The sequence below is a fragment of the Micromys minutus genome (genome assembly GCF_963924665.1).
Source record: "Micromys minutus genome assembly, chromosome: 15".
Lineage (NCBI taxonomy): Eukaryota > Metazoa > Chordata > Mammalia > Rodentia > Muridae > Micromys > Micromys minutus.
The window spans coordinates 13,742,054-13,769,823 of NC_137984.1; the positions used below are offsets into that span (position 1 = coordinate 13,742,054).

Below are 27,770 nucleotides of genomic sequence, written 5' to 3' on the forward strand. Positions count from 1 at the left end.
CTCTCCCCCTCCAGCGGTTACTGCTACCCCGGTGCATTGTGGGCGCACGGTCCGTTGTTCATTTGCCATTCGACCTCCGCCAGGGCCTGGTCGGACGGAAACGCTCCGCCGGCTTTATTGTCGGCTCGCTATGTGGCGGAGCCTGTCGGCTTAGCGCACTTCTCGCGTCCGCAACTCGGCAGCCGGCGGCGGCGGCGCGACTCCCCGAGGACTGAGAGCTGTTGGCGGGCCGGTGTGTGCGCGCAGCGCTGAAGCGGGGCAGCGGAGGGGCGCCCGCACTCCTCCTCAACTTCGAAGGCCGCACGCGCCCCGGCTCGCCGCTCCGCTGCCCGCCCACCTCTTGGCGCGGGACGCTGCCCGGAGCGCGGCGGTGCGGGGGTGCAGAGGACGCGGCCGGGACAGCGGCGGCGGCCCCGGAGCGAGCGCGAGCCGGCAGGAGGGTAAGGCCGGGCCGGCTGGAGCGCAGCGCCGAGCGGCGCAGCGCCGGGGGCGGGGGCGGGGGTGAGGCGTTGAGGGAGCCGCGGCGAGCGCGCGGGACGCGGCCCGAGCCCGGGCGCGAGCCGAGGCACCGGGCGGCGGCGGCGACGGCGGCGCGCGCCATGTCGTTCAGTGAAATGAACCGCAGGACGCTGGCGTTCCGAGGAGGCGGGTTGGTCACCGGCGGCGGCGGCGGCGGCCCCACGAACAATAACACTGGCGGGGAGGCCTCCTTCTGGCCTCCGCAGCCGCAGCCGCGACTGCCCGCGCCGCCCGCGCCGCAGCAACCCAATGGGCGCGGGGCCGACGAGGAAATGGAACCGGAGGGCCTGGAGCCCCAAGACTCGGAGGCCTCCGCCCGGGCGGCCGCCGCCGAGGACGCCAAGGAGTTGCTGTTCCCTCAGGACACGGGCGGCTCCGCCTCGCTGGGCGGCGGCGCGGGGGGCCCCCTGCTAGCGGAAAGGAACCGTCGGACTCTGGCCTTCCGCGGGGGAGGCGGCGGGGGTCTCGGCAACAATGGCAGCAGCCGGGGCCGCCCGGAGACCTCGGCGTGGCCCCTCAGGCATTTCAATGGGCGAGGGCCGGCGGCCGTGGATCCGGAGCTGGACGCGCTGGAGGGGAAGGAGTTGATGCAGGACGGGGCGTCCCTGAGCTACAGCACCGAAGAGGAGGGGGCGAGCCCGGGCGATGGCAGTGGGGCGGAAGGCGGCAGCTGCAGCAGCAGCAGGCGGTCGGGAGGCGATGGCGGGGACGAAGCAGAGGGCAGCGGTGTGGGAGCTGGCGAAGGAGAGACTGTCCAGCACTTCCCGCTCGCGAGGCCCAAGTCCCTCATGCAGAAGCTCCAGTGCTCCTTCCAGACCTCTTGGCTCAAGGACTTCCCTTGGCTGCGGTACTCCAAGGAAACTGGCCTTATGTTTTGCGGCTGGTGCCAAAAGACCCCCGAGGATGGGGGCAGCGTGGACCTTCCCCCGCTGGGGCATGATGAGCTTTCGAGAGGGACCCGCAACTACAAGAAAACCCTGCTCCTGAGGCACCACGTCTCCACCGAACACAAACTCTACGAAGCCAACGCCCAGGTACCGTAAAGCCGGCTCTTGCTTTTCCATCAGGTCTTTCGGGAAAGGTTTATCGCTGGGAAAGACAAAAACTAAAGCAAAAAAAAAAAAAAGGGGGGTGGGGTTAAGATCCTCCGGGTGTGGGGGAAGGCATCGTTCCGATCGAGAGAGGTTCGGGGGAGCTTATGCACAGGGGTTTGGAAAGCCTGGGAACAAAGTTTCCCAAAGTTGTGGATGTACTGGGGGAGGGGGTGGAACGACAGTTTTCTAATCATAGCGCGGGGTTTATTTTATTTCTCATGAGTGTTTGCCTGTGAGATTGAATCCGAGAGAGTGGTTGGGAAGAGGTTGGAGATTTACCTTAGATTGATTTTGGTCCAAAAATTTTTTTTTAAGTCAGCAGAGATTTTAGAACAGTTCACCGCCCTGTTTTCGTGGACACTAAAGTGCTAGTAGTAGTCTGGAGAGTGGATTAGTTTTCTTAAACTTCAGTGATACTGGCTGTCCACTCTTAAACTCAGGTCAGGTCAAGATAATGTGAAATATGAGAGGCATATGCAAATGTGCAGGAAGTTAGTTGAATAATTTCACGATGTCCCTCTCTGTTAAACTTGAACCTCATGCAGACGCCTTTTTGGTAAAATCATTGTACATTTTAGCTATTTACTTCATATTGATATCTCTCTACTGAGAATCTCTGTATTATTCCTTTCAAAAACATGGTTCTGAATAGCTTTTATGAAGGGTGTTAATCTTAGCTTTGGAAATATTTCATGTGAAGCGATTTGAGCTTAATTCGCTCACTGGAAAGTCATCTGTCCCTACAGAACAAGCCTACCTATAGGTTTTAATTCCTTAAAAAAAATCCTACTCCAAAGACCGGAGCCTAACCATTTTGATAGCCCTTTTTAAGTCAAATAGATGTTGGTCAGTCCTCCTTTTTATGACTCAGACTACCTGTGGTGGTGGGTGGAATTCATTCTTTTGTGTTGCTGGCCAGTCATTGATTTTAGAAAGTCAGCACTCAGGTATTAGGACTCTGTGGTGTTTATGGGAGTGACCCTGCTGCTCAGCACACTTACACTATAGTTTATTGGTCACACAAGTAACCCAGCTTAGCAGAGGCTTTAGTTTAAAAGCATGGGGTTATTATGTTTGTTTGATTTTCTTTTTCTTCTGAAGGCAGGGAAAGGGAGCTTGTTTGGGTTGAATTTTTTATTTGCACAAATTTGCCTAAATCTTAGAAAGAAGGTCCCTCCCTTCTTTCCTCTCCAGGGTCTCTGGCTGTCTTGGAACTCTTAACTATATAGACCAAGCTGGTTTCAAACTCACATCTGCCTGCTTCTGCCTCCTGAGTGATAGGATTAAATGTGTGCTAGCACATCTTATAAAGATACAAATCCCAGATCCCAAGGCTAGTGCCTATAAAGAGTTTTGTGATGGGAAAAAGTGAGCTTTGAGCAAACCCAGGTCCAGATCCCAGCTTTCTACATCACTATCTTTGGAGTTTGTCCTGGAGATTTGATAGGCCTGACATATTTTGTTGTTTTGTTTGAGGTGTATCAGATTCATTTACATTATTTTAGAAAGTAAACTTGTTTTCCTTTTATAGAAGTGGCCTTTTGGCATTTCAGTCATTAATAAGAGTTAAGTAATAGATACCTGAAAGTATTTAGTGAAATGATAGAAAATGGAAGCTGACTTCCTAAGTATTGGTATGTAAGTATTTTTTTTTTTTTTTTTTTTTTTTTTTTTTTTTTTTTTTTTTTTTAAATAGGAATGAGTTGTTACAATTTAGGCAAACACAAATTGGACTAAAAAATAACTCGGGATTAGTTAGATAGTCTTGTGATCCACCTCACATAGGTGTATCCTGCAGGCATGTACCTGTGTCTCCAGAATTCAATCCTAGGTAAAAAACATTTTCTAAACTTTCTACAACTACCCTTTCCCAATTCTTGATGACGTTGTCTTTCACGTGATGTAGGAGCCATCCCACTTCACTTAGAGACTTGTTAAATCCTTAACCTTGAGGGGTTTTTTGAATTGGTTTTCTTGAGTTTTAAGTGTTACCACTTCTCACCGATTCTCTTCATTTGTGACTAACCTTCATTGTGTGAGGAATGGCTTGTCTTTCTAAGAAACACCTGAAGCATCTCCCTTGTTAATAGTGACAGGTTTCTAGCAGATTTGATGGGGTGTGGGGGGTGTTGTGGTTGTTGCCCTGTAACCTTTGGTTACCTCCTAAAGGAGGCAGTGTAACACATTCTGGAAGAACATTCTTGGGTCCTAATCCTCCAACCATTTTTTTTAATCGTGCTTATTTTATGATAGATTACTCTTAGAAAAAAAATTAAGATAGTGTCTTGTAGTCCTGGTTGGCCTCAAACATGACTTTGGTCCTCTTACCTGTTCCTCAGATGTTTGGACTAGAGGCATTCCCATCAGACCAGGCTGAAGGTGCAAGGAGAGTGTTGGGTAGCTTGATCTGGGGTTTCACTAGACAGGCTAGTGCTAAGGTCACTCCCCACACCCAAGCTTTGTTTATTTCCTGGCCCCTCGTTCATCAATGACAGTGTTTACATTTTTTATCTTACTGAATCAGGATCTTGGGTTGACCTGAAAGTGTCTGTGTCATCAATTTTGAAGCCACATTGTAATCGGTATTCCTCTTGAATGGAGAGCTGACTATTTTCCCTTTTATATACTTTGCAAGACTGAGGCTTATAAGCCTAGGCATTTTGAGTTTTTCTCACTATAAATGTAATTCAATTTCATAGAGTGACCTGTATTAGCTTCCTCATTTTAAAAGTGAGGTGGAAGCTGAAGAGATGACTCGTTGGTTAAGAGCGCTTGTTGCTTTTCAGAAAGTGAGGCTTGATTCTCAGTCACCACGTGGTAGCTCACAGTTATCCATAATTCCAATTGCCAAGGCATCCGGAAGCACAAATGTGATGCACGTGTGTATGTTCGTACATCTAAAGCATTTTAGCTTATGCCTGTGGTCTCAGTACTGGAAAGTGGAAACATGAGAGCAGTAGTTCAAGGTCATCTTCAGACACAAACCTGAGACAGTGTCAAAGTAAAATACTGTATGTGAATTCCTGATCGAACTCAGGCATTGTGTCCCATTCTCTTAATCCCTATGCTGTAAAGGCAGCAGGAGCTCAGACAGCATACACCAGTTGCAGCCAGCCAGGCTAGAAGGGTTTACTACTCCTTTTCTCACTCTTTCCTGTCCTTTGAGACAGGGTCTCACTTTGACTCAGACTGGCTTTGAATTCATGATCCCCTGACTCTACATTCAGAGTTCTCTAAGACTATCAATATCCCCCCTCCCTCCCTATCCCTACCGCCCACAGCCTCTCTATGTAAGTAACCCTGGCTGTCCTGGAATTCTGTACACCAGGCTGACCTCAGATCTGCCTCCTAATGCTGGGATTAAAGGTGTGTGTCAACACATCCAGCTCACATTTTAGTTTTTCCGCAGAGATAAGGATCAAATCCAAGATCTCATTTATGCTAGGCAATCACTCTGATTTGTACCTAAAAGCCTCCTTTTTCTATTAGAAGACTTTTTGTTTCGTCATAAATTTTTAATTTCCCTTTTTATTATATGTAGGTGTGTGTTGTATATAGTGGGTCTATATCCTCGAGTTTCAGGTGCCTGAGGAAGCCAGAGGCATGGGATTTGCCTGAAACTTAGTTCCTGGGGCTTGTGAATCAGTCACTTGATGTGGGCAGTCAGAATGAAATGCCAACCCTAGGGAAAGAGCAGCAAGTGCTGAGCCATCTATTTAGTCTCTGTTGTGTTGCTTTTAAAGAAGTATTTTACTGTGCTTTATAGTCTGGATTAGTATCCAACAGAAGACCCAGTACCCTGGTCTTGTAAGTGATGGGACTTCCAGCTTGAGCAATGCTGGGTGTTATTTGTTCATTAGTGTTCTGAGACAGTGTCTCTTTCTGTAGCCCTGGCTAATGAAACTCACTTTGTAGATGAGCCTGGCCTTGAACTTCCAGAGATCTACTTGCCTCTCTGCCTGAGGAGTTTCGGGGATTAAAGGCATGTACTGGTTTTTTGAGAGTCTAAGCAGGTGTTAATTATTAGTTTATTATTAGTACATTACATTTCTCATTTTCATGGGAGATCAGGTACCAGAATTGAAAAGCTAAAGTTTCTTGCAAGCTGGTGAGAGCTTTACTATTGAACTGTATCTTTAGTGCTCCCCACCCCCTTTTTACAGAGGCACAGTTTCTCTATGTAGCCCAGGCTGGTCTTCCTCTGCCTCCTGGTGCTGGAATTAAAGGTTGTGTACCACCATCACCTGGCTACCTCTCCTCCCCACTCCCACCTTTTAAGACAGGATCTTATCAGGTATTGCCTAGGCTGATCTGAAACTCCTACCCTCCAAGCCCTAGTAGGCCTTAACACTTGTGAGTGTCCTGGTTCAGTCTCCTGACATGTTCCTTGTCCAGGACCTGTTTCTTATGCTTTATATAAGAGTCCTTTCTTGCTTTCCTCCTCATCCTCTTCTTCATTTTGGGGGTGACCTTTCGGTCAAACAACAAACATGAGTACATTCTTAACTTTGGTTTTCGTTTTTGGAGAAAGGTTTTTGCAAGGTTTCCCAGGCTCGTTAGAGCCCAAGCCTCTGGTCATCTACCTCTGCTCTCTAGTAATTGGAAGTCAGAGTGTGTCAGTGCACTTGGATTCAGTGCTTGTCTTTTTAATTAGACCTTAGTTGTTAAGGACTGCTCCCAAGGAGAAATAGTGCTATGGTGGGGTTTGGGTTTTGTGTTTGAGGCACGTTTTCTCATGACCTCAAACTCTGATTTTAAGGTGTGTGTGTGTGTGTGTGTGTGTGTGTGTGTGTGTGTGTGTACATACACATGGAGGCTGGAGAGCAGCTTGGTGGATGTAACTCTCTTAAGTTGTGGGCTTCCAAGGTGCACCACTAGCTGTCAGGTTTATGTGATAAGTACTCTAAACCAGCTTGGTGATCTCTGGGGCTTTTACTTCAAACCGTCCCTCTATTGTGGGGACTATAGACATATATCACTGTGCCTGGGGAGGCTTTTTTTAGTCCTAGGGCTCTGTGCATGCTAGCTAATCAAGTGCTACTGACCTGCATCTGTCTCTTCACCTCTAGGGGAGTCTGAGTCCTTGTAAGAGGCAAAGTAAGGCATTGACTTGTTTGGTACTGGAGACCTGTTATGGTTTTAAGTATTCTCAGAGTCAATTTCAAGAATTATCTCATTCAGAATTTGGCCATTTGGCCCAGAAAGATTTTTAAATTGCTTTAATTATAGTGATTACCACTGTAGCTTGGTTCAGACCACTTTCTACCCAATTGTGAAATTCTCAGCCCAAATCCCTCATTCTGTCAGCTCTCTGCAGTCTAAGCCTACACCATGTGCCCAAATTATTATTATTGTAAGTTTAGTTAACCTTTACAGAAATTAAACATGGATTCAACTCAGTGATGTGATTGAAATTACTAGTTGGAATACGTTAATGTCAGGTGGAGAAGAGAAAGGTGAGGCAGGCCTGCCAGCCCTTGCTTTGGAAACAGGAAGTCCCAAAGGTTAGCTAGTGTTTGTTTACTTTTGCTTGATTGGCTAGTTTTTAACACCTTAGAGAGAATCCTGAAAGTCCTTTTTGTTTTCTGTGTGTACATATGTGGTCTGTATGGGTGCAGGAATAGGTGTGCTATACTGTTGTCATGCAGCATGAGTATGGAGGTCAGAAGACAGTTTTCTCCTCCAAGCTCGTCATCTTAGCTTCTGAAGCACCTTCCAGGTCCTGAAAGTCCTAAGGGTCTTATGTATCTCAAGCTCATGTCAGGTTCTGTGTAGCTGAGGTTGGATGACTCCTGTCTCCACCTCCTTACAGACTTAGAATACCACAACTGCATTAGCTGTATTCTTCACAGAGAATTGAACCCTGGGCCTGGTGTATGCTAAGGAAATGACCTATGTACATCCTTAGCCCTTAAAATTAAGTCTTCTAAGAAGGAAAGTTAGTATGAAAGATGAGGCTACTATCATCAAATTACCATTGTTATACTTCATATAAGCTGAGTCCATAAGAGGGTGTTTGTTGTCCTGGAACTGGAGTTAGAGACCATTGTGAGACATGATATGGATGCCAGGAACTCAACCTAGTTCTCTGCAAGAACAGCAAATGCTCTTCACATCTGAGCTATCTCTCCAGCCCCTGAACTCAAATTTCTTGTCACTGATGACATTAAACTAATGCTCTTTCTTTCTCTACCAGCCTAGTGATTGGGTTGCAGGTGTGTATCAGTGCTAACACTACTAAGCTAACACTACAAACAATAGGTTTCCAGTTGGCCACAGCATTTTTCTTCATTCTCTGGTACTGATTCATCTTCACATTGCTGCCATAATTCTCTTTAGTCTGTCAGCCAGCCCAGTGTACTGTACCTTTTAAGCCTGAATCTACACACACAGACACAGACACACACACACACACACACACACACACACACACAGTGTCTCTCTATTTGTCCCTTCACACTTAAAATTAAGTTCTAGAAGGCATCCATAACAGTGGCTCTTGCCCTTTTTGAGATAAAGGCTTTTATTTGTGTAGCACTAGGGATTGAGCCTAGGGTTATCACAGGCAAATATCCCAGCTCTTTTAATTACCTTTTCATTTAAAAAGGCAGGGTCTTGTCAGGCATAGTGACACATGCCTTTAGTCCCAGCACTTAGGCAGAGGCAGGCTTATTTTTGTGAGTTCTAGGACAGCCAGAGCTGCACAGAGAAACCAAAACTGACAGGGCTTGAACTTGAAATTCTCCTGCCTTAGCTTCCCCAGTCACCGCCACCAGTATAAGCTTTTGTCGTCCCACTCAGCTCCATTTATTGAATTTATTGTGGTCCTTCTATATATAGCTCAGAATGGCCTTGACCTTGTTATTCTCCTGTTCATGTCCTAGCTGTTAGGATTACAGGCTTGTGTGAAAGTGCCACTTGTTTATAAATCTGATGTGATAGTAAGGGTGTTTACTTGTGGGAAATGTGTTAAGTATTTATTTGGCTTTATGGACACTGGGGTACACCTTGCAGTTCTTTCATGAATCGAGAGACTTTTAAGGATGCGACTGACCATCTTAGTTATCTTTTTAAAAATGGTATCTTTTGTTTAGAATGTTCAGCCTCCTACCTATTAATCTCTTGTTTTCAAAGCATCTCTGTCCCCACATGGAAATTGGAGTGGACACCAGCTATTAGATAACATAGACCTGAATCATTTAACATTTTGTCTCTAATACAAAGATTTGTTAAAAGAGATTTCTTAATTTACTTGATTCAGCAAACAATGTCTTTTTATTTGCTGTCTTGTTGTTTTGCAAAAAAAAAAAAATCTTCAAATCTCTATAGAGAGTGCATATATTTCATAACATTATTTTGAAGGACTTTTTTTCTTTAAAAATATTTATCTTATGTCTATGCATGTTTTGTCTGCATGTATGCATGTGAATAACATGTTGAATACCCAGGACAGGAATACATAGTGAGACCCCCATCAAAAAAGGGAAAATAAAAATCTCCATTTGGAGGTTGTTATATCTATTACAGCCATCTTAAAGCTACATCACTGGGTTCTACATTTTTTGAAGTGGTTCTACCAAATTATGTAATAATGTTGCATTTGTCACAGAAGATGTTTTTATTTTTAAAAATTACTTAGTCAAAAGCCTACCCACAACAAACCCATACTATCCACAAAACAAACACTATGTAACCGCCATGCTTTTCTTATTACAACTATAGAATAACACCAATATCTGCTTTTATAAAACCACCAGTATATTCCTTTCTCACAACTTACTGAAGGATTAAAGTGTGTAAAATAGCTATTAGAAAGTCCTTTACCAAGCTGGAGAGATGGCTCAATATGGCTAGGAACATTTGCTGCTCTTACAGGGGTGGGGGCTCACCTTCCCAGCACTTAACATTGGCTCAGTTGTGTATTCCAGACTGGCCTCAAATTAACTTCCTGCCTTGGCTTTCCAAAGTCTGTGATTACAGGTCTCTATCACACTGTTTGTTGTTTAAACTTTAGGTAGCTGTTTATTTTTAAATGCTAATTCACTGCTTCCACAGACCCTTCACAGAAGTGCTGCCATATTTTGTTAGATGTTCTTCCAAGGGCCTGTGCCTTTTTTTCCTGCAATATCTACTAGGTAGAACTCAGAACCAGACAAATGAACCTGCTTGTTAGCCAGGTATACAGCATGCACAACAAAGTTTAGAGCTGGGTCTATACCAGAGAAAACTTCTCTTTTGTGTTTGTGTCTGTGAAGAGTCTTAGCTAGGAAGTGAATTTTACTCAGACTGCTTGTTTTTAATGGGGCCAGGTTTTATCAGGTCAGTGTGATTGGTTCTTTTCATAGAAAGTTAGGTTATAACTTTAGAGTTGTCCTATTCTGCATTTGCCTAACACTTTGAAATTTTGTAACATGGCTTATTTTCAATCAGATCTGTTTCAAAAAGTAGCCCCTTAGAACTGGGGTGGTTCTCATGCATATTCTTTATCAGGGAGAGAGAGAGAAGGGAGAGACACAGTGAAGCAAAAGCATTTATTTCCCTCCCTTCACACTGTATTACTGAGTTACCTCTGCCTTAGGAGTGCTGGGATTAAAGGCTTCATTCTACCATGCAAAAAGTTAAGAGTTAACATTAATGTTGTTTAGGCTTGTTTCACCTATTTTATTCTTGACTACTAGAGTTTTTGAAGATCATTTGAGTATTTTAGTAGAGGAAAAATGGCTGCTGAAGAGCATGAAGCATTCTGGTATAATAGGATGGGCTGGGAGGTTTGCTACAGTAGAATGGCTTCATGAAGCTCAGGAACTAAGATTAGTGGGAGATAGGCTGCCAAAGGTCTAACTGCAGTTGGACTTGTATATTTCACATTCTTCAGTCTAGAGTATTTATACCTCAGGTTTGCAGGCACTCATGCTGTGCCCTAGTCCTGTGAAAGCACCATGAATGATAGAATACTAATTGTTTTGTTGCTGTTCTTACTTGACTGTTAACAGGGGAAGGAATGCAGGAATACTGCAGAGCAGTATTGAAGGTGGTGGAATAGAAAGAAAGCTCTGCCTAGAGGGTTTGCCTGTCTAGTTCCTGAATGAAGATGAGTTATTAATTAGAACTAATTTTAATAATAGTACTACCATTTAAGGCCTCGGGGGAGTGAGTTGCCAAAGGACACATTCTGAAATTAGATCATACTCTTATTTATAGCATGTAACTTTTATTATTTGGGGTGGAAGAATAGTTGCTTTGCAACCAGAAGATGGTACTAGATCCCTGGAAATAAAATTAACTGATGGTTGTGAGCCAAACCTGTCCTGCTGGGAATTGAACTGAACCCTGTGTTATATATTTTTTTCTTGCAGTGTTGGGGGATTGAACCCAGACAGCAACCCCCACACACACACTTTTTAGGCTGGCCTCAAACACTGTAGTTGAGGATGGCCTTGGACTCTCTTCTCTCAGCTTCACCGGTAGTATGATTACAGGTGTGAGTGAGCCACATGCTTAGCTTAATTGGTGTATAGAAACTTTCTCTAAAGCTGTGCTAAATAGAATTATAATACCCAATGAAAAGCAAAATTTAGATACATTAAAGCCTCTTGAATTCAGGACCTTTTGATAGTATTTGTGACCATAAAATAAAGAGAAGGCATTTTGAAAGTTGACTAGAAAAATAACTAGATATGCTCATAGTAGAAAGAAGTTTCCACCAGTTTAGATTTAATTATTGATTTAAACTGTTCTGTTACAGTGTTTGCCTGGACTTAAATTCACCTTTCTAATAGTGTTAGATAAGGTGATATACCTACTTACTATGGTATTTAAACGTAGTGAGAAGAGGCATCTGCTTTCCTGGCTGATAGAGCAGACTGATTTGATTTCAAATAAATGAGAATTCCCTAAGAATAATTTTATTTTTATTTTATATTTTAAAATTCATATTCTTAGCCTATATATATATATATATATATATATATATATATATATATATAGTGTCTCTCTTTCCTTCCCTCCCTCCGTCCCTCCCACTTTTTTCCTTGCTTCCTTCTGTAATAGTGAGTTGCACCAGACTTGGTTCATTTCTTTTGGTATTTATTTAACATGGTGGATATTTCTCAAAATGTGTAACTATTCATGAATTGTAGAGTACTTGAGTAGTCTTTAATGATTTATTTTGACAGTTACATTTGTTTTCCGTGGACATTAAATATAAATAAAATTTAATGTTAATGTTTTCCTCCAATTACAGGAGTCAGAAATTCCATCAGAGGAGGGGTACTGTGATTTTAATAGTAGGCCAAATGAGAACTCTTATTGCTATCAACTTCTTCGACAACTAGATGAACAGAGAAAGAAAGATATTCTTTGTGATGTCAGCATTGTGGTGAGCGGGAAAATCTTTAAAGCTCATAAGAACATCCTGGTTGCAGGCAGCCGTTTCTTTAAGACTTTATATTGTGTTTCAAACAAAGAAAGCCCTAACCAAAACAATACTACCCACTTAGATATTGCTGCAGTTCAAGGTTTTTCAGTCATCTTGGACTTCCTGTATTCTGGGAACCTGGTGCTCACAAGCCAAAATGCCATTGAAGTGATGACAGTGGCCAGCTACCTTCAAATGAGTGAAGTTGTTCAAACTTGCAGGAATTTCATCAAAGATGCCTTAAATATAAGCATTAAATCAGAAGCTCCAGAGTCTGTAGTTGTGGACTATAATAATAGGAAACCAGTTAGTAGAGATGGCCCAACTTCGTCACGGGATCAAAAAATTGCCAGCTTCTGGGCAACACGGAATCTTACCAATTTGGCAAGTAATATAAAAATTGAAAATGATGTTTGTAATGTCGACGAGGGCCAAGTAGAAAACTACCAGATGAATGACAGTAACTGGGTCCAGGATGGTTCTCCTGAATTGGCTGAAAATGAATCTCAAGGTAAAGCAAAAGTGTTTATTTGGAATAATATGACCTCTCAAGAGACTGGCAAAGCAAGGAGGAAAAACCAAACTGCAAAGAGATTTGTTTATAACATACCACCTAATAGTGAGACAAATGTAGAAGACTGCTCAGTGATGCAGCCACCTGTTGCCTATCCAGAAGAAAACAAGGCCCTACTCATCAAGGAAGAGCCAGGTAAATATTCAAAGCTTTTCATTCTAATTGTACTTGCTGAAGTACTAGAACTAGGGATACTTGAATTTTGGGTCTTTGGTGTATATGTGTGAGTTTAAGTTTTAGATTGGGTAGTAAATGAAGGACTATCTCTCTGTAAATACCATAAGATCAAGCTGTCTTTAAGTCAGAAATGTTCTTAATATATACTTAGTCCATTGAACATCACAGTTTGGCATTTCAACAAACAAAATCTTTTTTTTATGTTTTATGACAACACTTAGCTTTAGTGTGTAGTTAATCACTTTGTCTTTTGAAATTCAGTTGTAGGGTCTAGTTAATAAACTTTTTTATTTAAACATTTATTACTACAAAATTTTGCTAATTCCAAGATGGCTCTGTTTGGTGTGACTGTGCCTATCACATATCTCTAGAAGCAGGAATGCTTTTCTTATTGTCACCTGACATTAATTATCCTTTGAGCAGCTTGGGGCCGGGGAGGACTGGTTTCTGGATGGGGTTGTTTCTGTGGAATTGCAGTTTTTTTCTCCAGGTTACGGAAACCTTTATTTTCAGTACATTCCTAAGACAGTGTCTATACTGTGTGCAAGAATTTTAACCTGTCATTGGTGGTGAAGACCTTTGTGTAAATGGGTGGAGTACTGCTAAAGAGTAGACATTTTCCTTTACCTTATTTTAAACTGGTTTTTCTAACTTGGAAATATCTCAGGGGTTTGACATTTCCTGTCCATATTTTCGGTTAGTGCTCTATTAGTTTTGTGATTTAATGCCTGTTTACCTCAACATGCTTGAGTTGGGTACACTTCAACATTTTCAACACAGAGGCAGGTAGATCTCAGTAACTTAATGGTCAGCCTGGTCTACATAGCATGTTCCATTACAACCAAGGCTGTCAGTAGCAAACAACCATACCTGTATATCTATATGATGATAATAATGATGGAGTATTTTATGTTAAATAATTCTTTTATTTATCCTCCCCCCCGTGTGTGTGTGTGTGTGTGTGTGTGTGTGTGTGTGTGTGTGTGTGTGTGTGTGTGTGTAAACCATAGTAGACACATACAAAAGTCAAAGGACTTTGTGGAGTTCTCACTTTATGAAGGTTCCAGGAATAAAAGTTAGGTTGCAAAGTACCTTTCCCCACTGAGCCATCCTGCAAGGCAGGCCTTGGGAACAGTTTTTGCTTTTTGACTTTTTGAGTTAGTTTTCACCAGTAGAAAGAAATAGTACATGGAAATGAGGAAACATGTACTACAACTTATTGGGTTGTTTGTTTTTTTTTTTTGGGGGGGGGGGGTTGGACACAGTCTCATTATGTATCTGTCTAGCTGTCCTGGAACTCATAGACAGAGATCTGCCTGCATCTGTCTCCAAAGTGCTGGGACTAAAAGGCATGCATCAGCTGCTGTTCTTTTTACTACTGGTTACAGGGTTATGTCTGGTGCCCTTAAAGTTAGAAAAGACTATTAAGGTTATTTGTAACAATTTTCCCATGCTATGTACTTTCTGCCAAATGATAGATACAAAGATGACCTTAAGTCTGAGCATGCAGTGACCATTGTTAGAAATTACCTTCATTTTGCATCACAAACTCTTCTCCCATTTTATAGTAGAATTGGACATAGTTTTAATTCTTCTATCTGGATTAGAAATGTAAATACGTCTGAACCCATGTTTTTCTAATTTAAGTGCCATTTCTTCTATTGTTAAATATAGAGAACCGACTTGACTTTATAAGTTTGCATATGTACTGTTGAAAGTAGAACCATGGAATTTACTTTGGTTGAGGTGTGAGTTTTAGGTATATCTCTGCACAGTCTCCATTTATGAGGCTTGGATTCAATTCCAGATACTTAGGTAAACCTCCCAGACACATTTATTGTAGAGTATGTTGTGAAACGTAAGCCAGATTATTATTTCTTAAATCATTTTAATTACAAGCAAGGTTTACTTCTGACTTTCAAAAATGGGCTAGGAAATCTTACCTGAACACACATTTTTAAATACTTTTATAAGTTGTCTGCCATCTTTTTTTCTTCATTCCTTTACTCTTGATTTGTTATTTGTTTGTTTTTATTTTTGGAAATTATCTCAGTTGAAACTGGGTTTGAACCGATGTTCTTGCCTCTGCCTCCCAAGTGCAAGCTTGGGCTATGAGTCTTTGCCACATGCTCACATTTTATTTCCTTCTTTTCTGCTTTATTTAGCTGTACTGGTGCCTGTGTAGTAGCTGAAAGACCTTAAGTGGATCAGTTCATGAGGGCATTAAGTTGTCTGAACACTATTAATGTGGCCCTCTAAGTTTGGAGAAGAGATAGTTTGTTCTATTTTGGTAATGCTAGCCATGAACTGGGGGCCTTTGAGTCTTCCCTAAGTGTATATACTACTGAATATTTGTTTCTGGCAGCAATATAGTTAGTTGACCAGATTGTTTTAAATTTCTCTCTTTAAATTTTTGTTTTGTTTGTTTTGCCTGCATTTATGGTTCTTTATGTGCATGGTTGGTGTCCATGGGAGCTAGAAGAGAGTGGAAGTGAAAGATTGTGAGCCCACCTGGAGGGTACTGGGAATTGAATTCAGTTCCTAGACAGTACCAGAGAGCTGAGCCACTGAGCCAGCTCTCCTGTTGTGAATATCTATGGGAGTGTTTAGACAATGTGCCCATTGATCTTTTTGTTTTGTTTTTTAATAAGGTGGGTCTTACTTGCTTGGTTCTTGCTTTGCCAAGTGTGCTTCACTGGCTGGCCAGGAAGTAGCAGAGATCTGCCTGTTTCTACCCAGCATTGGTTTATAAGTGTTTGGCTTAAAAAAAAAAAAAACAAAACAAAACAAAAATACTGGGTTCTTGGGATCAAAATCATGATCCTGTACTTACAAGGCAAATACTTTGGTAACTGAGTTAATCACTCTCTAACCACAGTAGCTTGAAATTTTTTATTCTCAGAGCTGAACTCTTTGAAAACAGTTATAGTATGACAAATGATATTTTTCTGAGGAATTTTTTTTCACATCATAAGAAATCTAGAAACAAAAATTGTAACTCTCAAGAAGCACATTTTGTAGATGTTAAGATTAAGGGTCTCTTACCTGAAACTAATGCCCAAGTAGTACTTGATACAGTGGGTGCATAGGGATTATGAGAAAGTTTACAGAGTGGGGGATAGACTTACTGCTTAGAAGAGGGAGAGGAAGCTTGGGAGAGAAGGCAGTGCGGGTTGCTGTGCTGTTGTAAGAGTTTGTCAGGAGGACAACAGCCATGACACAGAGCAAAAAGACTGGAGTGAGGGGTGGAAGAACTGAGGTGTGCTCAGGCTTAGATGTAATTGTCTTTGTATGTCAAAGGCTAAGTTGCCATCTTTATTTTATGACTTGGATAACAGGGTTTTTTCTAGTAGAGGCTTGATCTCTTTAATTAGATTTGAGTTATAGAGTGTACTGAGGAAACTAGTTAAGGACTATTTGTTGGCAGAAATGTCTCTGAATGGTGAGGAAAAGAAACTGAAGTCTAGTATAAAGCAAGACAGGGCAGTTGCAGTCTGTCACTTGAGTCAGTGAGTTTGAGTAAAGGAAACAAGTTTCTAGGGTGCTACAGGAACTAGCATTTACATTTGTGTGTAGTAAATGAAATTACTGAGTGGGAAAGAGAAACAGATACATGTGCCTGTTTATAAAGAAGGGGGACTTGCTTTTATTTCTGCAACTATCTGCAGACATTTCTATATGCTATGATAAATTACGAATGATGTGTTTATATGAAAATGAGATTTGTGTAGATCATGTGTCTCTAGAGTTTTGTATGACAGAGTTTCAGCTATTTAATTTTTTTTTTCTGCCATCAGCTCATATCTTATTCTTTTCAAGAGTATTGGGATCCTAGAAATGCTGGGTTGACCTGCACTGCACTTAGAAATAGTGAATGCTGAGGACCCCAAGCAAATGTCAGGGGGACCTTCCTCCTGCAGATACAGGGTGTCACACAAAGGCAAGTGTTCTGCTTGCCTCAGCTCCAGGATGATTCCTAGCCTCTTTTCTTCCAGTCCAAGGCATTTGTGCTGTGACATTGATACTAAGATTAACCCTGATTTGATGGCAGCACCTTGTTTCATGGTGTTTTATAACTGAGTACTTCCTTTAATTATATCATTTCACTTACAGTTTCACACTGCAGTTTTGTGGTAAATATTTTTAAGACAGTTTCACTAAAATGCCCAGACTGGCCATGGACTTGGCCATCTTCCCAAGTTTCCTGAATAACTGAAATTATGAACTTGTGCCAGGCAGATGCTCTTACCTGCTAAGCTGTCTTACAGGATACCCCTTTACCACCTTTTGGGGACGGGGGTCAGTGAAGGAGGAGACAGCAACTTATGTAGCTTAGTTGGTCTCAACTTGATTCTTAGACACTGTGAACCTTGAGATTGTGTTATTTACTGGAAAAGCCTGTCTTTAGTTGTAGTGTGCCTCAGCCTTATTACACATACCTTTAATCCAAGAGCTTTCTGCTTGAATAGTGTAGATAAGGTCAGCCATAGATCAAGAGCCATTTGGCAGGAAGTGAACGTAGGATTATTAACAACAACAGAACCCATAATAGCAGGAGACAGCCATAGGAAGTGGAGGGAAGGACATTCAGTTTGAGGTGATTTTTTTTTTTTTTTTTTTTTTTTTGAGGGACATTCCTGATAAAGCAAGGTGGCTGGGAAGAATGTCGCTGGGTGCTTTCTCTGCCTCCCTGATCTAGCAGGCTTTCACCCCAGCACCTGGCTCCTGAGTCTTCATTGGTAAAATCAATCAAGATGTTGTCAAAACAACACCCCAGCCCTCGAACGATTTGAAGCATAAATATGGACTTACCATTCCTGCTGAAAAGAATATTAATAGGGCTTTCAAAATAGTCTTGCTAAGGTTATTTTTGGTTTTGTTTTTGCCAAATTGAAAAGAATTTTTTACCAGGGATGGGGGATTTATAGCATTATGTTGACTATCCAGAATGAATATCAAGTATGTTAAGAGTTTATTTTCTACTCTTAATTTTAGAGGAAATGATGACCTAGAGTTAACTTTTTGTTGTTCGTGGTAGTTTTTGCTTTTTAAGTGCATATGAGTGTTTTGCCTCCACATGTGCCTGTGTGACCTGCTTGCATTTCTGTGTAACTTGCTTGCCTGGTGTATCTTCAAGCTTGGATGCCAGATCCCCTAGAATTGGAGTTCAGACAGTATTGAGCTACCATGTGGATGCTGGGAATCAAGTGTAGGTCCTTTAGTAGGTAGAGCAGCCAATGTTCTTAACTTTCCAGCCCAAGAGTTACTGTTACCCCACTAACAAGACTGATTCCTAAGTAAGTCAACATACTTGTGAAAGCCTATTACCAGCTAGAAAACGCACCTAGTGAGATTGGGTTTTGGAATGAAGAACAAATGAAGTACTTGGTTTCTTTGAGAGTTATCGCTTAGTAACTATACCACAGTATTGAAAGGAAACACACATTTGATTTTGGGTGAGGAATTTTGTACCTAGGATCTGTAGGCTTAATGTCACAGTTGGATACTCATTTTTCTGCAGTGATGGGAGTTGAATCCAGATGCTCATACATGGTGGCGAGGTGTTCTCCACTGATCCCCAGCCTCACAAAATAAAATATACAATACTTTAGGATAGGAGGTAGAAATGCCTCATTTAAAGATGTAGTTGATACCTATATCATGAAGGAGGCCAGCCTAGTCAGGAACCCCAAAAAGAACCAAACAACCAGCTGGTTGAGGAATGTATGTAGCAAATCACTGTAGTAGAATAATTCAGGACCAGATCAAGCATGTATTACAAACCATCTTGACAGAATTATGATAAAAGGTTGACTGAACCTTTAAGAATAATGACTTCCAGCAGAGCATGGTGGTACAGCTTTTAATCCTAGCAATTGATGTGGCAGCCGTGTGTTCCGTGCCAGCCAAGGCAACACCAAGAGACCATGTCTCAAAACGAGAAGAATTGGATAATAGCCTTCTTTCTCTAGACATTAAGAAAAATTGTAGTTTGAGTATCATTTAAAATTGTATTTATTTTTATGATTAGTAAAATTTAAGTATTAAAACCACTAAATTCTGGGTAAATATTTTTAGTTTGTGGATGTTTTAATGTAATTAATTAGAAATGTTGCCATTGGGTTGTAAAGGTCAAAGTATTCTACCTAGTGTTTAATAATACTTTAAAAGCCTTTTACTTGTTATGCATTATATAATAAATATTGGGAAAATATTACAGACCCTGCTCTCGGAGTTTGTGAAGAGTGAGATACTTGAATTTCCTGTTACTCCAGCTAGTTGTCTTGTGTTCCACTATCCTATAGAGAAAACAGATATTAACATCCTTAAAATGTGCCTAAGCTCTGGTTTCATATCTCTGTAGTGTGGGGCGCACGTTCATATGCCTGAGGAGGATATTGTATATGCTGCTCTACCATGTGCCACCTTAGTCCCCTGAGATACAGGATCTGTCACTGAACCTTGGCTAGCAACCCCAGGTGGTCTTCTCTCCATTCTTGAACAGTACAGAATTACAGGATCATTGATGGACACACTCCTCATTTCATAAGTGCTGGGACTTCACAAACTCTCGATTCCCCAAGTGTTAGGATTCCTGGCATCATTCTTCCATTATTTTATTCCACAAACAAGCCAAGCTTCTTTCTACTTGCTGTGTTAACCTTCCAAGTATCATCCTAACAGCATTCTAGATACTTTGCGAATGGGATAAATAATTCTAGGGTCTTTTCATATATTTGGCATTTTCAAGAGGTTTTATTCTTTGCTCCCCTGGTATTATCATCTGGTAACTGAGACCATTTTTATTTTCAGCCCAAGCACCAGATCTATAGTCTTATTTATTTCTGTATTTGGAAACAAGGGGAATAATAAAATTACTTGCATTAAGTGGCATTTATTGAATTTGAACATTTTTACAAAAAAAAAAGTCCTCACAGAAAGTCAGTTTTCAACCTTTAATTAGAATCATTTAGTTGGCTTAGTTGGCATATAGCAATACAGGTTACTGCCAATGGGCCAACACATAGCCAACAACAACAATAACTACTTTTATTAAATCTCCACCTGGAATTTTAACTAGGTCTACTTTTGAACTAATCAGAGGACAGCTCCAATCTGCTTTTAGCACTTTTAGTTCCTATGACACACACTAACAGTTGATCTCAGTCAGGCACATGATTATGACATTTGTTATTCAACTAAAGTTCCTATATCAGATCTTTAATATGATGAATATAAATGAGCTAGCAAGGTGTGCAGTAACATAGCCAGTTAACAAAGGTTAGTACCTGAGACACCTTGATTCCTCAAAGACCATTCCTTACCAGTTGTACATGTTTTTGTGGTGGAAAGCTGTTTGCATTTTGGATTAAAAAATCAAATTGCTAAAAAGGTGGCTTAGTTAAGAGCTCTGGCTCCTCAGAGGACCCAGGGTTGATTCCTAGCACCCACATAGTTGCTCACAACCATCCACAAGTCACATACGTGCATTCTGGTAAGACACTGATACACAAAATAAGTAAATCTTCACTGTTTAGGTCTGTGTGACTGTCTCATAATGATATAGGCAGTGTTAGAACTTACCTAGGATGCTTAGGATATGCAAAGCTCTGGGTTCAGTCCACAGGATAACACAACATTTAAAATAAAAGCTTTTAATTAAAGGTATTTTCACATTAGCACAGTTTTTATAATCATCACCAAGTCAGAAATATCATGGCTGGTGAGATGACTTGCAAAAGGGTCTGCTATACAGGCCTGGCATCCTGAGTTGAAGTTCTAGAACCCATACTGGAAGGGCAGACTGGATTCTGCAAGCTCGTACTCTTGCATACATGGGGCGTGTGCATTGTTACATTTGTGTAGCACATAGTTAGATTTAGGGCATTGATTTTATAGACCATAGGAAAACCAAAGTAAAATATGTTATTGTCACTTCACCTGGAGTTTGTATGCTCAGCGTGCAGTGGATACACATACTAGGAGGCCTCTTATTTGGCCTGCATCATAAAGAAAGAAGATCCAGGAAGAAAGCACTGTTCTTGGGTGGATGGTTCTGGTGCAGCTTGTAAATAAACTCAATGTGTCCTTTTCAGATCTGAATGGTGCACTACTCTCAGGGCCTGATGGTGATAGGACCTTGAATACAAATTTATTGCCTGAAGCCTGCACTGGTCAAGATGCAGGAGATGCTGGTAGGTACAGAAAGATATTTTGGCAAGAATATATCTGAGAGGTTACTCTACTATAGATTCTTGGCTAGTTTGAATGCTTCCAGTTAGAGACCAGTCTGAGGTGACTTTAGAGACTTGGTAAATGTTAATTGGTATTTTTGGTTTTGTTTGAGGGTGGTGTCTGACACATGGCCTTTAGGAGAACCTGCATTCATGCCACACATGCGTGCACACACGTACAGTTCATCATAAAAATAAAATTAAAAAACCCATAAAAGTAAAGAAAAATGTTGATAAATTTTAAATAGTGATATTTAAAGCAGTTTTACTTTGGGGAAACATTGAATATAAAGTCAAAAATTACATGACTATTGTAAATAAATAAATTGATAGAATTGAACAGAAATCTATTTTGTAACCCTATAAAAATAAATCTCCCTAAAGGTTCTTTATTACTACATGTGTGTGTGTGTGTGTACATGCCTGCCTTACCAAGAAGAAAGAGTATCTACCTTTAAGATTAAAAAAAGAAATACTATTTATTTTGTCTGTACATGTTCTGGTACTGAGAATACTAGTACTGATCAGAATACATCTGGAAGTTGGTTTTCTCTACTCTGTGGGTACCAGCAACCCCAGTCAGATGATATGGCTTAGCAGCAAGTGGCTTTACATTGAGCCATCCCACGGGCTTCTTGTATATTAATGGTGTATGCAGAAAAGCATGGAATTTAAATTTTTTTTTTAAGTATAATTCTTGCATTGTCAGTTTACTCATGGTTTTAAATATATCTATATGTTGTGAGTACCATTTGAGTGTATTGATAGGTTTAATATGGTTCCTAAGGTCAATTTTTGAAGTATTTTGAACAAATCAAAAATATCAGGTACATGCTATCTTCTTAAATAAATTTATTTAACAAATAAGTAAAGGGCATGTGTGTTTTGGTCATTAGAAGCACAAAGTTCTGCTGTCTAATGCCCTGCTAGTAACGGATCTGTTACTTTACTTAGCTAAATATGAATCATAAAGCCCCAGCTTAGGTAAGAAGTATGAAAGTGGAAACTGACAGGCTGCCATCCCCATTCCGTAATGTAGTGCATTACAAATAAAAAAAATGTCAAATTTGTTTTGAGACAGTTTTTCTGTGTAGCCCTGCCTCTTCTGGAACTCACTACAGATAACCAGTCTGGCCTTGAACTCAAGGGCACAATGCCTCCACCTATGGAATTGTAGGGTTAAAGGTATATACCAGCACCCAAAGATTCTTTCAAAACTTTCTTCTATATATTCTTTTACCAAAGAAAATCTTAAAAGAAAATACAGATAGCACCCTTTCTCAGAAGGACTTGGGACTAGATGGGTTATAAAGGGTAGAGTCAGGTCACAGTACTGTGCGTGGCCTTTGTGATAGAAGCAAGAAGCAGCAATAGAGGTTGGCATCTCTCATCTAAAAACTTAAAATGCACCCACATCAAGTTTTTGAGCAGCAACATGATATTCTTTAAAAAAAAAAAAAAATTGACCTGTGAGCATTTGGGATTGTGGATTTTTAGAGATATTCTACCTGTATTACTATATGAATAAGGTCTGTGAATGCCTATATTGCAGGCAAGTTAGCTTTTAAAGTGCCTTGCAGTGGGAGTTTATTTACTATTACTACCAGGAAAAACAGAAGTCATTATTGGAACAGAGTAGCCCAAAGGGGTGGTTGGAAAGAAGGGTTTCATCGGGTCTGTTAGAGTGTAAACTTGTCACTGCTAGGTTGGTAGCTCTTGTTCCTCACAGCCTGACAGGCTTTGACTTAATTAGCTTGGTTTTGGTTTGTACCAGTTTTGAAACAGGGTCTCTTCTTACTCTGACTTTGTCTCAGCCTCCCAGCATTGAGGTCGTACTGTTTTATGGGAGATATGGGGTACAGGTGGGTGATGTCATTCTTCACCACAAAGCAAGTTCAAAGCCAGCCTGGACTGCTTAAGGCCATGTCTCAAATCAGAGAAAAAAATGGAATTGCTGTGGCTGAGTATGGGAACTGAATCTAGGGCCTCGTGTTTTGGTTCAGGTTTTGGAGGAAAGAGAGTGGAAAGGAATTGGGTAGTTTTTTGAGACTGGGCCCATAGCTGACTCTTAATTCAACCCTTCAAGTGCTAGGATACAGGTGTTGAGCCGGCACACATGTAGCTTTATTTAGTTATATGTTAAGATAGCCTGTCATTGTTCTTACAATTGTATTTTATTTTCTCTGGCTCTAATTAAGAGATTTTCCCAACATTACTTTTAAATCACTTTTCAATTGCACTAGGAGCATCACATGATTTCAAGTATGGTCTGATGCCTGGTCCTTCAAGTGATTTCAAGTATGAGTTGCTACCAAGTACTTCAAATGACTTCAAATACAGATTGCTATCGGGTGCTTCAAATGATTTCAAGTATGGATTATTGCCAGAATCTTGGCCCACACAAGAAACGTGGGAAAATGGCAAGTATTGGTCAACTAAACAACTACAAAATTTTAAAGTTCCATGACTAACCACTTCCAAGCTGTGTTAATAATTGCTATTCCTTCATGGCTAGCCATAGTATTGATTGGTGGTTTATCTTTAATCAGTACCTTTTTTTCCCTTTCAGGTGACTCATCTCTAATCATGAACAAGTTAAAATGCCCTCATTGTAGCTATGTAGCCAAGTACAGACGAACACTAAAGAGGCACTTGCTCATTCATTCTGGAGTAAGATCATTCAAGTGTGAAATTTGTGGAAAGATGTTTACTAGAAGAGAGCATGTAAAAAGACATTCCCTGGTGAGTGACTTGAAACCCTGCTGATGCAAAGGGCATTTTAAGGCATTTTACTTGCAAATTTAAAGACCAACACTAAGCTGCTTTAAACAGACTTATTCTTGAGCTGATATTGTACTTCATTTGGAAATGTTAATTAACTGTCCATTCATTACTAGTTGTATGGCTTAATTTGAATGGCTCAAATGCATTCTTTATCTGTACTATTCTTATATTGAATTTTTCTTCTTTGAATTAGGTGCATAAAAAGGATAAGAAATACAAATGCATGGTGTGTAAGAAGATCTTCATGTTAGCAGCCAGTGTTGGAATAAAACATGGATCTCGACGCTATGGAGTATGTATGGACTGTGTAGATAAATCACAGCCAGCAGGGCAAGAAGCTATAGATCAGGGACAAGATACAGAGTTCCCTCGGGATGAAGAGTATGAGGAAAATGAAGGAGGTGAGCCCGATGAAGAGCTGGTTGAAGACATGCAAGATCAGAACGACGCACCTCGATGGGATGAGCCAGGAGGCGTATATGTCTCTGGATGATTAGTTGACCTACTATATTCCTCAAGAATGCTGCATTGGACATACTATGAATCGACAATTCGGATTGTTGAACTTGAAGGCTTGCAAAATATGGTACATGCTGGATGGTAGTTACGTTGCTGTGAAAACTGTAGGGTTAAAGCCTTATAGCAAAAAAAAATTTTTATATTTGCACAGGACTATACAGCAAACAACCATGTGGTTGGATACATGGAGTCCTCACATATTTCAGTCAGTTATCAAAGTAAAATATTTTTATTTATAGGATATACAGTTAACTGTTTGGGTTGTATGAAAATAGAGTACTTGTCCTTTACAGAGCTTGTGTACATTTATGTGCCACTTTAACAGAAATGAAGAAAACCCATTTATGGAAGAGCAGTGACAGCTGACCCAGTCTCTGTCAGTCAAACCACTCAGGCTAGTTTGTACTAGTAGAGTTACGTTTCTATTTTTATTTTATTAATTTTATTTTTTTTTAATACAGATTTTCAGTGAGGGGCTTTTTCAACCCCATTGGTTCTATTTTGTTTTTTTTTTTTTTTTCATTTTTATGCTTCATGACTTAAGTTATGAAGTCTCTTCTAGATATTATTTCTTAATTTCGTGCTGATAGGCATGTTTATAAGAACTGGAGAGGTAATTTATTGGAATAAACTAACTGACTCCCCGTCCCCCCTCCCTTTTTTGACATGAATTTTACTACATTCACAAATGAAGAATGATGTTACAAAGTTACCATGGTGAAGCTGACAAATACCACTAAAATGATTATGACTTAGAAGTAACTTTCTCCTGCTGCTTTGATCTGATAAATGGTTACTATATGATGTTTTCTGACATGGGTTTTGGTTTTGGGTATTGGTTACTTTGGCACCATTCTTGTTTGCCTCTTATATTTTTGCCAGTGTACTATACCTCAGCCTTATTTGAAATACAAAAATCTAATTGATGAATAGTCATAGAAAAATACGTAAAATGATTTGTTTGATAATTCATCCTCCATGTCCAGTTTGGTTAGCGTGTTATGCAATATAAGTGAAATATCAGGTTTTTTCTCCTGTGCCCTTTTTTATCATTAAAATGAACACAAAATGTGCATTCTCTTTTGTTTCATACTTACTGGGATGTTGAGTGTTTTAAATTGTGGCTGATAATATAGTTTTCCATTCCTTAAAGTCACCACACCTTGATGAAATCTTTATAGTCTCCATGATTCAGCAGTCCACAAAATACAAGTAAAATGTTGAGAGCCTTTATTGTTGCATTATCTAAATTCTTCAGGAGTCAGAGTTATTCATGCAGTTGAAATTGTTTAGTTTGTGTAGCCAGGTGACCAAGGACTGAGCAGACAGTGGCACGCACAGCAGCTTTTGACATGCTAACGTGACATGTATCAGGAGCATATTATATATATATAAAAATGGAGAGACGTCATATTTTCAGCTTTCTTTTAAATACAAATTGAGTATATTTTGCTATTTTATATCAAGTAACTAAATTAAGACAGTTGTGTGGAAGAGACCACAGAGCTGCTTTGACAGATAAAATCTTTTGGTGCTCCATCTGGTCAAAGTTGAAAAGTTGATTTCCTTTTTAAAGAGACAAACCTCATCATTGCCTCTGATTTCAACAGAATAACGGTTTGATAGTGGACAGTGGCTTTCTGTGTGGATAGATCAGATGAAATACTCTGAACTGTATGGTACTCTGCCTCCCTCGGGGGATGGCAGGCGGGGAGTTTCATTGGATTTTTGTTTGACATGAAGAGTACACCTTATTCTCTGTGTTTGAAACAAATGAGTGAAATGTAACTCTAGTAAAGTCCAAAGTAGGCATAGTTGGGCAGAGATATTATGAATGAAAAAATATTTTAAATGTAAAATGTTCTGCTCTGTGAATATGTAAGTGTAGTATAAAGATTTCTTTCATCCCATCTGTCCCCTTCCTCTAAAATAAACCATAGTTTACAATTGCTAGATCTGTCTATATATAAATATATATTAAAGAGCAAATATATATATTTAAAAAAGATCACCTAAATCTGCTTTATTAGACAGTGGTTCACTTATTGCATAGAAACTGGACTTGGCTTTACATTTTTAATGTACTTTATTTTACTCGAGATATGACCTTATCTTGAAACAGAATTTCCTTTATTAAATCATTTATGTATATCTGGTAAATTATGACCAAATTTTTGTTAGATTGCATACAGTGAATTGAAATACACATTTGGTACACTACGGGATTGTTGTGCTTTTGTTTGGTTTTAGTTGGAAACAGGTTTGATGTAGATAACTTGTTACTGTTAATTTAAAATATTCTATAAATGTCCATTGCCTTTTATGTCGTGTTGTGACAGATTTGGCTATATTTTTAGTCATCTGAAATATACTTTAAAAGTTTGTTTTTAGGTAATCCAAAGGAAAAAAAATGTTTATACTCTTGAATATATATTTGCCTCAGCCTATATAAAAGTTTCTTTGAAGTAAAGACACTTCACCAGAAACAGAGTTGACAGATTTTTCTACTTGCCGACTGCCTAAGTTATTTTGTTTCAGTCTTGAGGGGTGGCCTTTTCCCTTCTAGACTTTTTTTTAAAGATAGTTTAGTACTAAGGTATACTACTGGACGTTTCTATTTTTTTAAGTATATTCCTTTTCTGACAATACAACTTCAGGAAGTTGATAAAATCTCTAAGAGCTTTTGATTGGTCTCAGAATGGTAATGGATTGAATACTCAGAATTTTATCTGAAAGTCTGGCAGAGTTATGTTGTACATTTGGTGAAGTTTTTCATGTAATTTATATTTTAAATAAAATATTTTTAGAGTTTTTAATTTTAATGAAGGGGAAGAACATACACTTTCATACTCCACAGTGGTGATACTGTCATAAATTCAGATCATGTGCTATTCTCCCAGACAGTTTCTTACATATGGTCTCTCATTTGTCAAGGTTCTTGACTCTCATTTTTTTTTGTTAGACAGGTTGCTAAATTTTGTGTGTGTGTGTGTGTGTGTGTGTGTGTGTGTGTGTGTGTGTAGTACTGGAAGAGGAAACTGGACAATAACAAGTAGCTCTGGATTTGGGGCAAAAATACTATTTGGCTTAAGTAGAGCCATCCTAAGATTTGACTAAGATTGAGTTTATTGATTGCAGTTTACAGAATACCCAAGCACAGTGAGTACACAGAGCGTATTAGTTGTTTAATAATAAATATGAACCAAGAGGAAAAGGTAAGAGCTGGTAGAAAGGGAGAGATCAGGGAGAAGGGTCTGAGGATGGGGTGTGTGCATGGTGCCATGACAGGAGGCTCTGGGACTCGGCACATGCGCTTTGTGGTTGGAGCATTCTCTGAACATGAGATGGAGATTCGCTCTTTGGTTTATGACTCTGAAACACCCACTTTTTGGTATGCCCACACTTTGTCGTCTGCCTTATTTTATCTAACCTATAAGGTAGGTGCTATTCTC

The 27,770-nt window shown here is 40.1% G+C and overlaps 1 protein-coding gene across 1 annotated transcript; it reads left to right on the plus strand.

The window, feature by feature from the left end:
* Window positions 1-599: 599 nt before the first annotated feature.
* Window positions 600-26,971, plus strand: ZBTB10 (zinc finger and BTB domain containing 10; the record flags this gene model as incomplete). The annotated part of the gene is made up of 6 exons (XM_080929224.1): window positions 600-1,553; window positions 11,857-12,739; window positions 20,878-20,976; window positions 23,259-23,435; window positions 23,585-23,757; window positions 23,993-26,971. 6 exons carry the CDS (start codon window positions 600-602, stop codon window positions 24,290-24,292), a joined length of 2,586 nt encoding a protein of 861 aa, XP_080785350.1. The 3' UTR covers window positions 24,293-26,971.
* Window positions 26,972-27,770: the final 799 nt, after the last annotated feature.